The sequence below is a fragment of the Hemitrygon akajei genome, chromosome 7 (assembly GCF_048418815.1).
Source record: "Hemitrygon akajei chromosome 7, sHemAka1.3, whole genome shotgun sequence".
NCBI lineage: Eukaryota > Metazoa > Chordata > Chondrichthyes > Myliobatiformes > Dasyatidae > Hemitrygon > Hemitrygon akajei.
The window spans coordinates 120,215,820-120,230,841 of record NC_133130.1 but is presented as its reverse complement, the minus strand read 5'-3'; the positions used below and the strand labels follow the sequence as shown (position 1 = coordinate 120,230,841).

Below are 15,022 nucleotides of genomic sequence, written 5' to 3'. Positions count from 1 at the left end.
CAATTTTCCCTGTTGTGGAGGCTATATTGGGAGCACCGAAACAATATATGACCTCAACTGACTGGGGCCCTGAATGATAGTGAAGGAGGAGGTGTAGGGACAGGTGTAGTACTAGTTCTGCTTGCAAGGATAAGTGCCAGGAGGGAGATCAGTGGGGAGGGACAAATGGACTTGGGAGTTGCATAGAGAGCGATCCCAACAGAAATCAGAATGTGGCATGGCTGAGAAGCTGGTGCAGGGGATAGGGCTTCAGTTTCTTGGATAATTAGTATCTCTTCTGGGGGAGGCGTAACCTGTTCAAAAGTATCGGGCTGCACCTGAACCCAAGTGGAACCAATATTCTTGCAGTTAGGTTTGTTAGAGCTGTTGGTGAGGGTTTAAACTAATTTGGCAGGGGGGTGGGAACCAGTGGAAGGGACTCAGGGTAGAAAAGGTGGTTAAAAAAAAACATAGTTAATGTGCAGTCAGATTGCCAGGAAGGGCAGGCAGGTGATGGCACTTAATTGCAGCCAACAGGCTGAGTATCAAATCATTAGGGATACAGAGTCAGAAAGGACAGCAAATACCGTAATCAAGGTGTTTAATCTAAATGTGTGTAGTATAAGAAATAGTGTGGATGATCTTGTTGCAATATTACAGATTATCAGATATGATGTTGTGGCCATCACTGAATCATGGCTGAAGGACTGTTGTACTGTTGGGAGCCGAAAGTCCAAGGTCACATGTTGCATCAGACGGATAGGAAAGTAGGCATTAAATTAGTAGAAAGATGTGACATAGGATTGGAAGATGGTAGAGTTTTGTAGGTTGAGTTAAGAAGCTGCAAGGATAAAAGGATAAAAGGGTAAAAGGCCTCCCAAAAGTAGTGGGGATGTGGACCGTAGATTACAATGGGAAATAGAAAATAGAAAAAGTATGTCAAAGGGCAATGACAGGCAAAGTTAGTCATGCAAGATTTCAACATGCAGGTCAATTAGGAAAATCAGGTTGGAAATGGATCCCAAGACAGTGTGTTTGTTGAACACCTATGAGATGGCTTTTTAATGCAGTTTGTCGTTGAGCCTACTAGGGGATCAGCTATACTGGATTGCGTGTTATGCAATGAACCAGAGGTGATAAGGGAGCTTAAGATAAAAGAGCCCTGAGGAGCACAATATCATTTGAGTTAAACCTGAAACTTGATAGGGAGAAAGTAAGGTCTGACATAGCAGTATTTCAGTGGATTAAGGGAAATTACAGAGGTATGAGAGAGGAGTTGGTCAAAGTGAACTGCAAGATGCTGGCAGGGATGACAGCAGAGCAGCAATGGTGCAAGTTTCTAGGAAAAATCAAGAAGGTGCAGGATAGATGTATTCCGAAAACAAAGATGTACTCAAATGGCAAAATCGTACAATAAAAAGATAAAAAATAGGTAAAGGATTGGAAAGCTTTTAAAACCCTACAGAGAGCAACTAAAATAATCATTAGGAGGAAAAAGATGAAATATGAAAGCAAGATAGCAAACAATATCAAGGTGGATGGTAAAAACTGCTTCAATTATGTAAAAAAAGATGAGAATGGATATAGGACCACTGGAATATGAGGCTGGAGAAATAATAACAGGGGCCAATGAGATGACAGATGAACTAAATGAGTATTTTGCATTAGTCTTCATTGTGAAAGACACTAGCAGTGTGCCAAACATTGAAGGGTGTGACGGAGGAGAACTGAGTGCAATTAAAAGGTGCTCGAAAAGCTGAAAGACCGAAAGGTACACAAGTCACCTGGACCGGATGAACTATATATACCCCAGGGTTCTGAAAGAGGTAACAGTATAGATTGTGGAGTCATTAGTAATGATCTTTTAAGAATTATTAGCCTCTGGCATGTTGCCAAAGGACTGGAAAATTGCAAATGTCACTCCACTCTTCAAGAAAGGAGGAAGCTGCAGAAAGGAAATTATAGAACAGTTACTCCGAAGAAAGTTGAGAAGATATTGCAGTCAATTGTTAAGGATGGGGTTATGGAGTACTTGGTGACACAGAACAAAATTGCATTAAGTCAGCATGGTTTCCTTAAGGGAAAATTTTGCCTAACAAACCTGCTTGTATTCTTTGAGGAGATTAAATGTAGGATAGATAAAGGGGATGCAGTGGATGTTGTATATTTGGACTCTCAGAAGGGTTTTGACAAGGTGCCACACATGAGGCTGCAAGTTAGGACCACACGGCATTACAGCAAAGCTACTGGCATAGTTAGACTATTGGCTGATTGGTAGAGGGCAGTGACTGTGAATAAAAAGATCATTTTCTGGTTGGCTGCCAGGGACTAATGGTGTTCCGCAGGAATCAGTGATTGGACAGCTTTTTATGCTGTATATCAATGATTTAGAACGTGGAATAGATGGCTTTGTTGCCAAGTTTGCAGATGATATGATGATTGGTGGGGGGGGGGGCAGCTAGTGTGGAGAAAACAAATGAAATACAATGTTGGAAAATGCAAGGTCATGCACTTCGGTAGTGAAAAAAAAAGTGAAGACTATTTTTTGAACAGGGAGAAAATCAAATACTGTACCAGAGATGCTAAGGGTCCTGGGAGTCCTTGTGCAGAACACTCTAGAAGTTAACTTGCAGGTAGAGTCAGTGGTGAGGAAGGCAAATGCAATGTTAGCATTCATTTCAAGAGGTCCAGAATACAAGAGCAGGGATGTGATGCTGAGGATTTATGAGGCCTCACTGGTGATGGCTCTGGGTCTGTACTCGCTGGATTTGGATAGGAAATAGGAGAACATAGAATACAAGAAATAGGAGCAGGAGTAGGCCATCCGGCCCATCGACAAGGCTTGGGAAGTTTGCAGACGATATCGAAACAGGTGCTGTACACAGATTCTGAGGATTTACAGGGGAGCAGGATGTTGCGGGCTGAGCATTGACAAATGGCTTTTAAACCAGATAAACACAAGGGTAGAACTTGTACAATGAATGGTAGGGCCCCCTGGGGAGTGCAATGGAACAGAGGGACCTCCGAGTACGTGTATACTGTAGCTCACTGAAAGCGGCGTCGCACGTAGACAGGGTGGGGAAGCAAGAGCTTAGCATGCTGCTCTCCATTTGTCAGGGCGCTGAGTATAGGAGTTGGGAGGTTATAATGCAGTTTACATATGATGTTGGTGAGACCACGGATACAGTACTGAGCAGTTTTGGCTCCTCTGTTATCGGACAAATATTTCTTCCCCAACGAAGAGGGTGAAGTAAAGATCCCACAGGGACGGAGATAAGGGAAAAGCATGAACCACCAACACCACCTTGTTCTGCATTGTTATTTAGAGATTTGAAGCCTTAGCATTGTACTGCTCTGCAAAACAACAAATCTCACCTTTATAAAGAAACCTGATTCTGATCCGCAGGCAACAGGCAAGACCCTGCGCATCATACCATCTCTCTGTCTCTGTCTGTCTCTCTTCACAAACCCCTCCCCCCCCACCCACCAGGGTCTAGTCTATCTCTCTCACTCACACATGGACATCTCTCCCACACCCACAGATGTAGTTCAGTCTTGCAATCCTTCATTCTGACTCACTGGAAGTGTCTGACTTGGAACGTAGACAGTCCAATCTGCCTCCACAGACACCGCAGTACTGCTGATTACCCACAGCCTCTCTGGAATCCCCGAGTCTTCTAAACGATAACAGAGTAGTGTTACAGTTACAGCACAGAGGGGGTTCCAGGTTATGACATCACACCTGCCACTGAGGAGATAAATGGGGCAGGCATTGTGACGTCACGAGCCAGTTGAGGTGACGTGCTGGACAGACATTCACCGGCAGTGCCTCTCTCTGTCTGTATCAGCTCTTGTCAAACTGGGAGTCGAAACACCTTCGAGTTTTGTTGTAGAGACCGGAGAAAGTCTCGACATGAAACAAGTCAACGAAGTTCTTGAACACAGGGAAGCTAAGGGAGTCGGAAATAGAAGTCGCGGGATTGACGAGGAGGGGCTGGGAGAACGAGGTTCGGTGGGTGGGATTCTGAGCACAGAGAATGCACAGACACCCTCCCCTGCAAGGGGGAGTGTGATCTGTTGGACACTTCTGTGTGGGGAGTCCTGGAATAATTCTTGGGCTTAATCTGCAGTAGCGGGGGCGGGGGGGGGGGGGTTGCAGGGAGTGTCAGAGTCAAATGTTCAATGCTGACAATGGCCCATGCTACCTCTATCCACTCCACCTTCCACCAGGGTTTGGCATAAGACAAACAGTCAATCTCGACCCCACCGACACTGACGCCTGGCCCCAGCCCCACAGGACTGAGAGGACCAAGTGTCAGTACCACCATCCTCTACAGTCAGAGAATGAGGGGATATCTGATCGAAATGTCACACAAGTTGGCAGGGTCAGACACAGAGTGAAGTTCCCTCCATACATTCCCAGCAACAGATGCAAAGTGAAGCTCCCTTCAAACTGTCCCGTCACACACTTCCGGGGTTAGGCACATATTGAACTAGAAATAACTTGGAAAATGTGTAACTCAGGTGGTCGATGAGTTGTTCTCCAAGCTTGGCAAACCATTTGCAAACGGGACGCTTTCACACGGGCCTTGGCACCGGGGTAATCGGCCGTTGCAGCAGCCAATTCCTCGCCTTCTAGGTTCAGAGCAGTGCTACCAATTGGCAGAAAACTTCAGACATCCCATGGGCATGTTTGGAAGGAGGCGCCAGCCGGTGATGGGGACTTTACCCTTAATGCTGAAAGAGAAAAAAGGATGTCTCGTTGGCGGAGGTCTGGGACTGCAAACCTGGACTCAGGGTGGAGTCCACAGAGTCTAGGAGCAAAACCATCAACAGTGTCAGCGATTTGGTGTGGGATTTTAGCATGTGGAAGTGGGTACAGGAGGACAAGGGGGTAAAGGAGATGTGGATGGAATTGGGAGGAATAATGGAGTGGGAGTAAGGATGAAAGGGGAATGGAAGAGGGAAGAGGAAGGTTTTGGGGAGATTTTCTGTACTGTACCTACCACATAGTATTTACACTGGTACTGCCAATATCTTTCATTTGTTACGGAAACAGTAATGTTCTATTATGTACAAAAGGTGTTATTGGTTTACAGGAAAATGGCCTTGTTCATCAGTGTTGTGTTTGCTTACCGCTCCTCCTGCTTTGTTCCTACTGCCCTGATCATGGCTGAATGATGCTCCTTCCATTGTTACCACACCTCGCCGCCCAGGAACAAGGATCGTTTGATGCTCCCTGCGTTGCGATTGCATACGTTTTGGTTGAATGGGGAGGGTGGGAGAAGGGACAATTTCTTTCACCCTCACACCAGCAGGAACCGAACCTGCAAAAATGGGACATCTGAAATAGAAGCTTTGCGGGATCTCCCAGGATGAGCAGCATTGTGATAAATAAAATCTATGGATACAAAATATCGACTTCAATTGGCCCCCAAGGGGGATAAGCAGCTGGTGTATAGAAATGTTGACACAGTAGTATACTGTCACTGGGCGAAGAAGACAACGGCAGGACAATGGGCGGAGAGAGACCCAGAAACTGAGCCATTGAAACAGGAATAGATGTCCTAAAGAGAGAGAGAGGGGAAGAAGAAGGGAAGGGTTTGAATGAGGTGGAGAGGTGGAAATGGTAAGGGGAACTGATTACAGGGTGGGGAGGGAGATGGAGATAGGGTAAAACTGATATACAGAGGCCATAGAGGGTGCCTGGGAGATTGAGAGCCAAAGATTTAGTGAGAGAAATATAGTGACAGTGACAGAGGGAAAGGAGAGGGCTGGAAGGAGAGAGGAAAGAGGAGGAAGAAGAACGCTCTCACTCCAACAGGGCAAGTGGGCCGCAGAATGGTAGATGGAGTTTTGTTTGGAGGAACCTGAGCTGTTGCACCTTGGAAAGTCAAACCAGGGTGAAACTTCAAAAGAAAATGTCAAGCCCCTCAGAAAATCTCAGAAGTACAGGTACATTGGTCCCTGAGAAAAAAGACACAGATCGACAGAGCAGTGAAGAAGCAGTCAGGTGCACTGGGCTTCATCGACCGGGTCACTGAGTGCACGAGTAGAAATTTCATTTTACAGCTGAACAAGACATTGGTGAGATGGCACTTGGAGTACTGTGTGCAGTTGCGTTTGCTCAGTTGTAGGATGTGATTAAGGTGGATGTGATTAATATTCAGCAGCCTGTTTTCAGAATGGAGGCCTTGATTTGTAAGGAGACAGTGGAGATGCCTTGTAGCAATGGAAGCTGATAGGTGACTGAAAGAGGTTTATAAAATCACAAACACAAGAGAATCAGCAGATGTTGGACATCCACAGTAACACATCAGATGTTGGAAGAAATCTGTTGATGACCTGCTGAATTCCATCAGCATTTTGTATGTGTTATAAAATCAGGAGGGGCATACATAGCATAGAAACATAGAAAACCTACAGCACAGTACAGGCCCATTGGTCCACAAAGTTGTGCCGAACATGTCCCTACCTTAGAAATTACTAGGCTTACCTATAGCCCTCTATTTTTCTAAGCTCCATGTGTTATGATACGGCAATAATGAATATAAAATCGAGACTTTTTTTATATACAAATAAAACATTTATTAAAACTCAGCTCAACAGCGAACGACAAGTAAACAAATGACTAACTTAACTGGAAGTTAACTGCTATACGGCGACTCGAACAGTTCTTAAAGCGACAAATGCAAACATAGGTCTTAAAGTGATAAATACAAAAGTCCAAATGATTTACACAGTCAATTAGAGACTTTCCTGAAGTAATGAATTCCTCGACGACGTGACGCTGATCCCAGGCAAAATATGCCTTGCCTGTAGGATTTACGACAAAGGAAATAAAAATGGCTTAAAGGCACTGACCTTTCCTTGGCGAATAACCCTGCTCCAGCCCTTTCTGTTCTTATAGCAGGGACTATCTCTTCCAGATGAGAATTCAATAAGGTCGATCCTGTATTACCGATGACAACACCAACTTTACTCGATCCTTTGGGTCTCCGTACCTCCATAAATCTTCACTCTCCGACTGGACTTCAAAGGTAGGAATCAAAAATGGCAGTGTTGTGGCAAATCTGCCGGCAATAACCTTTTAGACTTAAGGTGAAAGTAAAACTCCACTTTAAAACAAAACTGCGTCATGAGATGAATACGCAGCATAACGGAGTCACTGAGAATTAAACCATGAACTGACCTGCGTCACAGCAAGGCTTTCCCCTTTTATACCTGTTAAAACAGGCCATCACATGACCTCTCACTGGCGGGAAAATTACATCACTCCACCATCACAAGACCATTACATCATGCTCAGCACAGACTCAATTACATCATGGTCATGTGACAGTCACAAGATACCCATGGGATATGCAACACATCAACCTATCCAAAAGTCTCTTAAAAGACCCTATTGTATCCACCTCCAGCACTATTGCAGGCAGCCCATTCCATGCACTCACCACTCTCTGAGTAAAAACTTACCCCTGACATCTCCTCTGTACTTATGCCCCAGCACCTTAAACCTGTGTCCTCTTGTGGCAACCATTTCAGCTCTGGGAAAAAGCCTCTAACTATCCACATGATCAGTGCCTCTCATCACATTATACACCTCTATCAGGTCACCTTCAACCTCCGTCGCTCCAAGGAGAAAAGGCCAAGTTCACTCAACCTATTCTCATAAGGCATGCTCCCCAATCCAGGCAACATTGTTGTAAATCTCTTCTGCACCCTTTCTATGGCTTCCACATCCTTCCTGTAGCAAGGCGACCAGAACTGAGCACAGTACTCCAAGTGGGGTCTGACCAGGGTCCTATATAGCTGCAATATTACCTCTCAGCTCCTAAATTCAATTCCACGATTGATGAAGGCCAATACACAGTATGCCTTCTTTACCACAAAGTCAACCTGCACAGCTGCTTTGAGCGTCCTATGGACTCGGACCCCAAGATCCCTCTGATCCTCCATACTGCCAAGAGTCTTACCATTAATACTGTATTCTGCCACCATATTTGACCTACCAAAATGAACCACTGCACACTTATCTGGGTTGAACTCTATCTGCCACTTCTCAACTCAGCATCCTATCAATGTCCTGCTGTAACCTCTGACAGCCCCCATGCTATCCACAACACCTCCAATCTTTGCGTCATCAGCAAACTTACTAACCTCCATTTCTTCATCCAGGTCATTTATAAAAATCACGAAGAGTAAGGGTCCCAGAACAGATCCCTGAGGCACACCACTGGTCACTGACATCCATGCAGAATATGACCCATCTACAATCACTCTTTGCCTTCTGTGGGCAAGCCAGTTCTGGATCCACAAACCAATGTCCCCAATGGATCCCATTCCTCCTTACTTTCTCAATAAGCCTTGCATGGCGTACCTTATCAAATGCCTTGCTGAAATCCATATACACTACATCTACTGCTCTTCCTTCATCAATGTGTTTAGTCACATCCTCAAAAAATTCAATCAGGCTCGTAAGGTACGACCTGCCCTTGACAAAGCCATGTTGACTATTCCTACTCATATTATAACTTTCCAAATGTTCGTAAGTCCTGCCTCTCAGGGTCTTCTCCATCAATTTACCAACCACTGAGGTAAGACTCACTGGTCTATAGTTTTCTGGGCTATCAAATACTCCTTTTCTTGAATAAAGGAACAACATCTGCAACCCTCCAATCCGCTGTAACCTCTCCCGTCCCCATTGATGATGCAAAGATCATTGCCAGAGATTCAGCAGTCTCCTCCCTCGTTTCCCACAGTAGCCTGGGATACATCTCATCCGGTCCCGGTGACTTATACAACTTGATGCTTTCCAAAAGCTCCAGCACATCCTCTTTCTTAATATCTACATGCTCCAGCTTTTCAGTCTGCTCTAAGTCATCACTACAATCACCAAGATCCTTTTCCATAATGTGGATGGTCACAGTCCATTTTCCATGAGGTTAAGGGAATCTGAAATGACAGGACACAGTCTGTGTTCTGTTTGCTACTTTTCACATACGTTAATGATGTGGATGATGGAATTGATGGCTTTGTGGTCAAGTTTGCAGATGATACAAAGGCAGGTGGAGGGGAATGTAGTGTTAAAGAAGCATTGTTCAAAGCTTCAGTTTAATATCAGATCATGTATACAGTGTAAAACCTGAAACACTTAATCTCCCTTGCTAACCTTTTATCCTGAATATATCTAAAGAAGCCCTTGGGATTCTCCTTCGCCTTTTCAGCCAGAGCAACAAAATTTTGTTTAGACCTCCTGATTTCTATCTTGTGTTCTCATGCATTTCTCATGCATCTTGTTAGATTCAAATTGCCCTCCTTCTTAACACGAGCCTCAATAGCCCTGAATAATCAGGCTCCCTAAATGTGTAAACCAGGCCTCGGTTCTTACAGGAACTTTCAAATTCCCTACTCTTGACATATAACTTATGAGAACAATGTGGTTGCAGGGGAAATGCCATGACAGGGAGGGTAATGGATGGGAGTGAACCGGTGTGTCCAAAGTGAATGGTTCCTGCAAAACGCCACGATGCCATTATGCTAGAGAGCAAAGGAGATTTCCAAGGATGCTGCTGGGACTCTAAGGACTGAGTTTGGAGGGAAGTTGAGCAGGTTGACTCTTTCCTCCTTGGGGTGTAGGAAAACAAATGTTTAAAACTAGGAGATATGGACTACTCTTTTTCCCTGGGTAGGACGGTCTAAAACTAACAAGGGTTGGGATTGGGTTAAGCTTATAGAGGTGTATGAAATCAGGCAGTATCCATCATTAAGGACCATCCAGGGCATGGCCTCTTCTAGTTACTGTCATCAGGAGGAGGTACGGGAGCCTGAAGACCCACACCCAATTACTTAGAAACATTCCTTCCCTTTCGCTATCAGACTTCTGAACATTATCTCACTATTCCTCTATTGTATCATTTAGTTATTTATTTTTGTGACAGAAAAAGTATTTTAAGTTTGGACTGTACTGTTGCGTACCAATTGGAAACAGACAAAATGGACCATAATGTTGAAAAGAGCAGGAAATATGAGTTAAAATTCCTCAATCCTGATGATTAGGGATGGGAAATATCTCAGATCAGTTTCTTCAATCTGCAGGGCAATCAAGGGGTCCCTCCAATGGCAGACATGGCATAGCAAAAGTTAAAATACTCTGCAGCTGTTCAGATCAAGGTACTTGGAAGATCATGGACACCAAGAACATGAGCAGACCAAGACAAGAGAAAGATGCGACTGAAGGTGTGAGATGCATACATTTTCTAATTACTAACTAAAACTAAGATACAATTGGCTGCTTTTTATCAGTTTAAATGCAAATAAAGGACTTAAATCACATGTAATTTTGTTGTTTATCACTCCCTGCAAGAATGTATCTTGATAAATATTCTATGTATGCAAATAAGGATTAAAAGCTGCACAAACTTTCATTTGGTCAATATCTATATAAAGTTGACAATTCTGAGCAGAGGTTTCAGAGCAGTTCGGTGACAGGGGCTGCACTGTTGCCCTCGTGCACATGGAAATAAATTTCAAAGGAAGACCAAGTGCAAGTTGTCAGAGACCACTTGATCAGTGACGTCACTTCTTTATCTAGAGTGCTGACCATTCAGAACCCATCACTACAGGAGCAGCCAGAGGTGAACAGCAGGGATGGATTTAAGGGGAAGCTAAGTGAAGATAGATACAGAAAAGTACACTGACTAGGAACAGAGGGGCAGAATGGCCTCTCTACTACACACAGACTGCACTACTAAGTCAATAAGGACCAAATGTACATTGAATTAAAACAAAACTCATTTATTTCTGATAGATCCACAATATTAAATGTTGAGATTTGTCTCCATAGTCAGCCACAAAACTAAAACCCCAATAAAACCTGTAAAAAGATGGTCAATCATCCAATGTGCAAAGAAACAAAAACAATTGTGGAGACAACTTTCAGAACTGAAGTTCACAACATCAGGCGTTACTGTAGCTGATTCAGAAGGCCTCAGAGCAGCAGAGTTGAGCAGGCCAAATCAGAAGCAGTGAGCCAAATCTCTTGCCTCTGATCCTGACAGCCTAACAATTACAATCTGGCCTGGTGCTTAAATTGTCCAAACCTAGAGTCATTCCTCGCCCTCGGTCACCTCACTACAGCCAGTACCTGATCATTACAGTTCAGCTCGGCTCTTGAACTGATCAAACCTCGGATCTCTCCTCATTTTGCCTCATCAAGTTACCTGGCACTTCCAATTTGGCTTGGCTCTTAAACTGATGAAACCTCAGATCATTCCATGCCTCTGCTCCGCCAATTCAAGCTGCCTGCAAGTCCGCTCCAGCCTGGACATGCTGCAATCATCCTGCCCCTGCGAGACTCGAGACGCCACAAAAATGCCAGATTGTACAGGTCGTTCCACTAAACTCTGACAGGGAAGCCAAAGTCACTGTTTGCAGTGATCATTTACCAGACAAAATGTGAAAATCAAAGTACTTGCTGTTTGTGTTTCAGAGACCACCAGCGAGTTGTCATTTAAATCAGTACGTAGTGATATCTTAAACCAGAAGTAATAACTGCAGAATCTTAGACACCAACAGTCACTCTTGAACTTGCAACTGTGTTCACCAAATGTGATAGTTAAAAATTCAACATAGACTTCATTAAACTGTATCCCACGTGAACTTTGTGATTTGTCATCAGCTGGGACGACCGAATCACATCTTCGATCACACAGGACAGGTGTGAAGCCTTGCAGTGTGATCTAGTGAATGTAGCTTCAGTTGAGATTAATGAGTGAATCTCTTCCCACATGCATAGCAGATGAACAGGCTTTCACCCAATTGAACTCGCGAGTGAATCCCTTTCCACAGTCTGAACAGGTGAATGGATATTCCCTCATGTGAAGTTGCTGATGTACCTTCAGTTGAAGTGAGAAAGTGAACCCTTCCCACAGTCTGAGCAGGTGAATGGCCTCTCCCCAGTGTGAGCTGACTGATGTGTCTGAAGGCTGGATGACTGAGTGAATCCCTTCCCACACACAGAAGAGATAAATGGCCGCAACCGGCTGTGAATTTGATGATGCGCCTTCAGTTGAGATGACCGAATAAATCTTTTCCCACAAACTGGGCAGGTGAACAACCTCTCCCCAGTGTGAACTGATTGGTGTGTCTGTAGGTGGTATGACTGAGTGAATTCCTTCCCACAATCTGAGCAGGTAAATGGTCTCTCCCCAGTGTGAACTCGTTGGTGTACCTTCAGTTGAGGTGACTGAGTAAATCCCTTTCCACAGGCTAAGCAGGTGAAAGGCCTTTTCCCAGTGTGAACTAACTGGTGCCTCTGTAGGTGGGATAACTGAGTGAATCCCTTCCCACAGTCTGAGCAGGTGAATGGCTTCTCCCCAGTGTGAGATTGTTGATGTACATTCAGTTGAGCTGACTGAGTGAATCCCTTCCCACAGTCTGAGCAGGTGAATGGTTTCTTCTCAGTGTGAACTGACTGGTGTCTTTGCAGGTGGGATGAGTGAGTGAATCCCTTTCCACAATCTAAGCAGTTGAATGGTCTCTCTCCTGTGTGGACTCGTTGGTGTGCCCGTAAGTGGGATAATTGAGAGAATCCTTTCCCACATTCAGAGCAGGTGAACGGCCTCTCCCCAGTGTGAACTCGCCGATGTACCTTCAGTTGAGATGACCGAGTGAATCCCTTTCCACAATCTGAGCAGGTGAACAGTCTCTCCCCAATGTGAACTGACTGGTGTGCCAATAGGTCAGATGACTGAATGAATCCTTTTCCACAATCTGAGCAGGTGAACGGCCTCTCCCCAGAGTGAACTGACTGGTGTGTCTGTAAGTGAGATGATTGAGTGAATCCCTTCCCACAATCTGAGCAGGTGAATGGCCTCCCACCAGTGTGGATTCGCTGATGTCGCTGTAGGTGGGATGAGTGAGAGAATCCCTTCCCACAGTCTGAGCAGATAAATGGCCTCTCCCCTGTGTGGACTCGCTGGTGTGTATGTAGGTGAGATAGCAGAGTGAATCCCTTCCCACAATCTGAGCAGGTGAATGGCCTTTCCCCAGTGTGAACTGATTGGTGTGTCTTTAAGTGGGATGACTGAAGGAATCCCTTTCCACAATCTGAGCAGGTGAACGGTCTCTGCCCGGTATGAACTCGCTGATGTACCTTCAGTTCAGATGACTGGGTGAATCCTTTCCCACATTCTGAGCAGGTGAAAGGCCTCGTCCCAGTGTGAATGTGCTGGTGCCTCTGGAGGTGGGATGACTGAGTGAATCCCTTCCCACAGTCTGAGCAGGTGAATGGCCTCTCCCCAGTATGAACTCGCTTGTGTCTCTGTAAGCTGGATGAATGAGTGAATTCCTTCCCACAGTCTGAGCAGTGGAACTGCATCTCCTGTGTCTGAACTGACTGATGTGCTAATAGGCTAGATTACCGAGTGAACCCCTTTCCACAGTATGAATAGGTAAATGGCCTCTCCCCAGTGTGAACAATCTGTATGTGGGATGAGTGAGTGAATCCCTTTGTAGAGTTTGAGCAGGCAATCAATCTCTCACCGGTGTGTATTTTCTAATGTGTTGCCAGTTTGGATATCAGAATGAATCACTTCCCAAATTCAGAACAGGTGAACCATCTCACTACGGAGAGAACTTGCTGATATTATCTCAGGTTGGATGACTGAGTAGATCCTTTTTGACACACAGGGCAGGTGAATGGCCTCACCTCAGTGTGAACTCACTGCTGTGTCCACAGGTCAGCTGATGAGTGAATACTGTCCCACAATGAGAAAAGGAGAATTATGTCTTCTAGTTATCAATTCTCTAGCAATGCATTAAGTCAAATGTCAGACATGGTGAATCTCTCACAATCAATGCAGTTGAAGAACTGATCTCTAGTGAACAACTGCAGGTGTGTTCTCAGCACCCGGTTCCTGTTGATTTCATTGAGTTTCAACAGTAAACCATTTCAGACAAAACACATTTCCAGCTGAGATGAGATACTTTTTCATCTCCAACGATCAACAACAGATATATTGGTGTTCCAAAGGGAATATCTGGTCACTCTTTAAATATCTGGACAGAGACAGGAAAACTGACGTGTTGTTGCGTTTGAGATTCCCGTGCACAAATTCTTTTCAATTTCTAACCTGTAATTTACAAAAATGAAAGTCAGCATTTCAGATGAGATAATGTTGGTCTATATGGTGAAATCACAGTTACAGCAAGGTTCAACACAAGCTTGAGGACAGTATCAGCTAACTAGGCATAGTTTTGTTCCGAGTTCGTAATGCTTGGATTCAGACAGCTGGAGCGCCTGAAGTGTCTGTGAAATCTGTCCGCTGCCAGCACTTCTAAACCAGCCCTACGCACTGGCACGGAAAGCGTTGGAAGTGTCATCCATGGCCGCCTCTTAATCCACAGCCCCCCACGATCGAGAGCAGTCTGTTCGTCAGGGTCCCAGGGAAGCGCATGCGCCGCAGAAATGGCGCCAGTACCTTCGCTCAGCACAAAGCTCCCCAGGGCTCAGATTCGGAATGTGGGGCTGAACGAGAGAGAAGGCCGAAGTGACCCGGGGTGCGGGACCACGACGTGTCCCGTCACAATTGCTCACAGCAATTGTCCCTCAGTCAAGTGCAGACGCCGGTACCGATGAAAACCCCCACTCCTACCTGCTATAGAACTTCCAGAGCCTTTCGTGAACTGAGCGCATGCGCGATATCAGGGAACCGCTCATTGACCCTGACGCCTGCGCATTTGATCGCCGGGTTAGCGGCGGCGAATCCAGAAGCTGCTGGTTTCTGGGTGAGTGGATTTCAAGTGAATGTTATTATCGAAGTGTGTGTGTGTACATATATATCACCACATACAATCCTGAGATTTATCTTCTGGGCTTACTCAATAAATCTGTAGAATGGTAACTGTAGCAGGATCAATGCAAGATGAACAGAATACAGAAGACAATAAACTCTGCAAGTGCAAATATAAACCAATTGCAATAATTGAGGTAATGAATTAATTAAAAGTGAGATCATTTAACTATATACACATGAAAGAT

At 44.9% G+C, this 15,022-nt stretch overlaps 1 protein-coding gene across 1 annotated transcript; it reads right to left on the bottom strand.

Annotated features, from left to right (window-relative positions):
• Positions 1–10,732: 10,732 nt before the first annotated feature.
• Positions 10,733–14,692, bottom strand: LOC140730869 (uncharacterized). The gene has a single exon (XM_073051844.1). It carries the CDS (start codon positions 13,358–13,360, stop codon positions 11,879–11,881), a length of 1,482 nt encoding a protein of 493 aa, XP_072907945.1. The 5' UTR covers positions 13,361–14,692; the 3' UTR covers positions 10,733–11,878.
• Between the last annotated feature and the right edge of the window lie 330 nt (positions 14,693–15,022).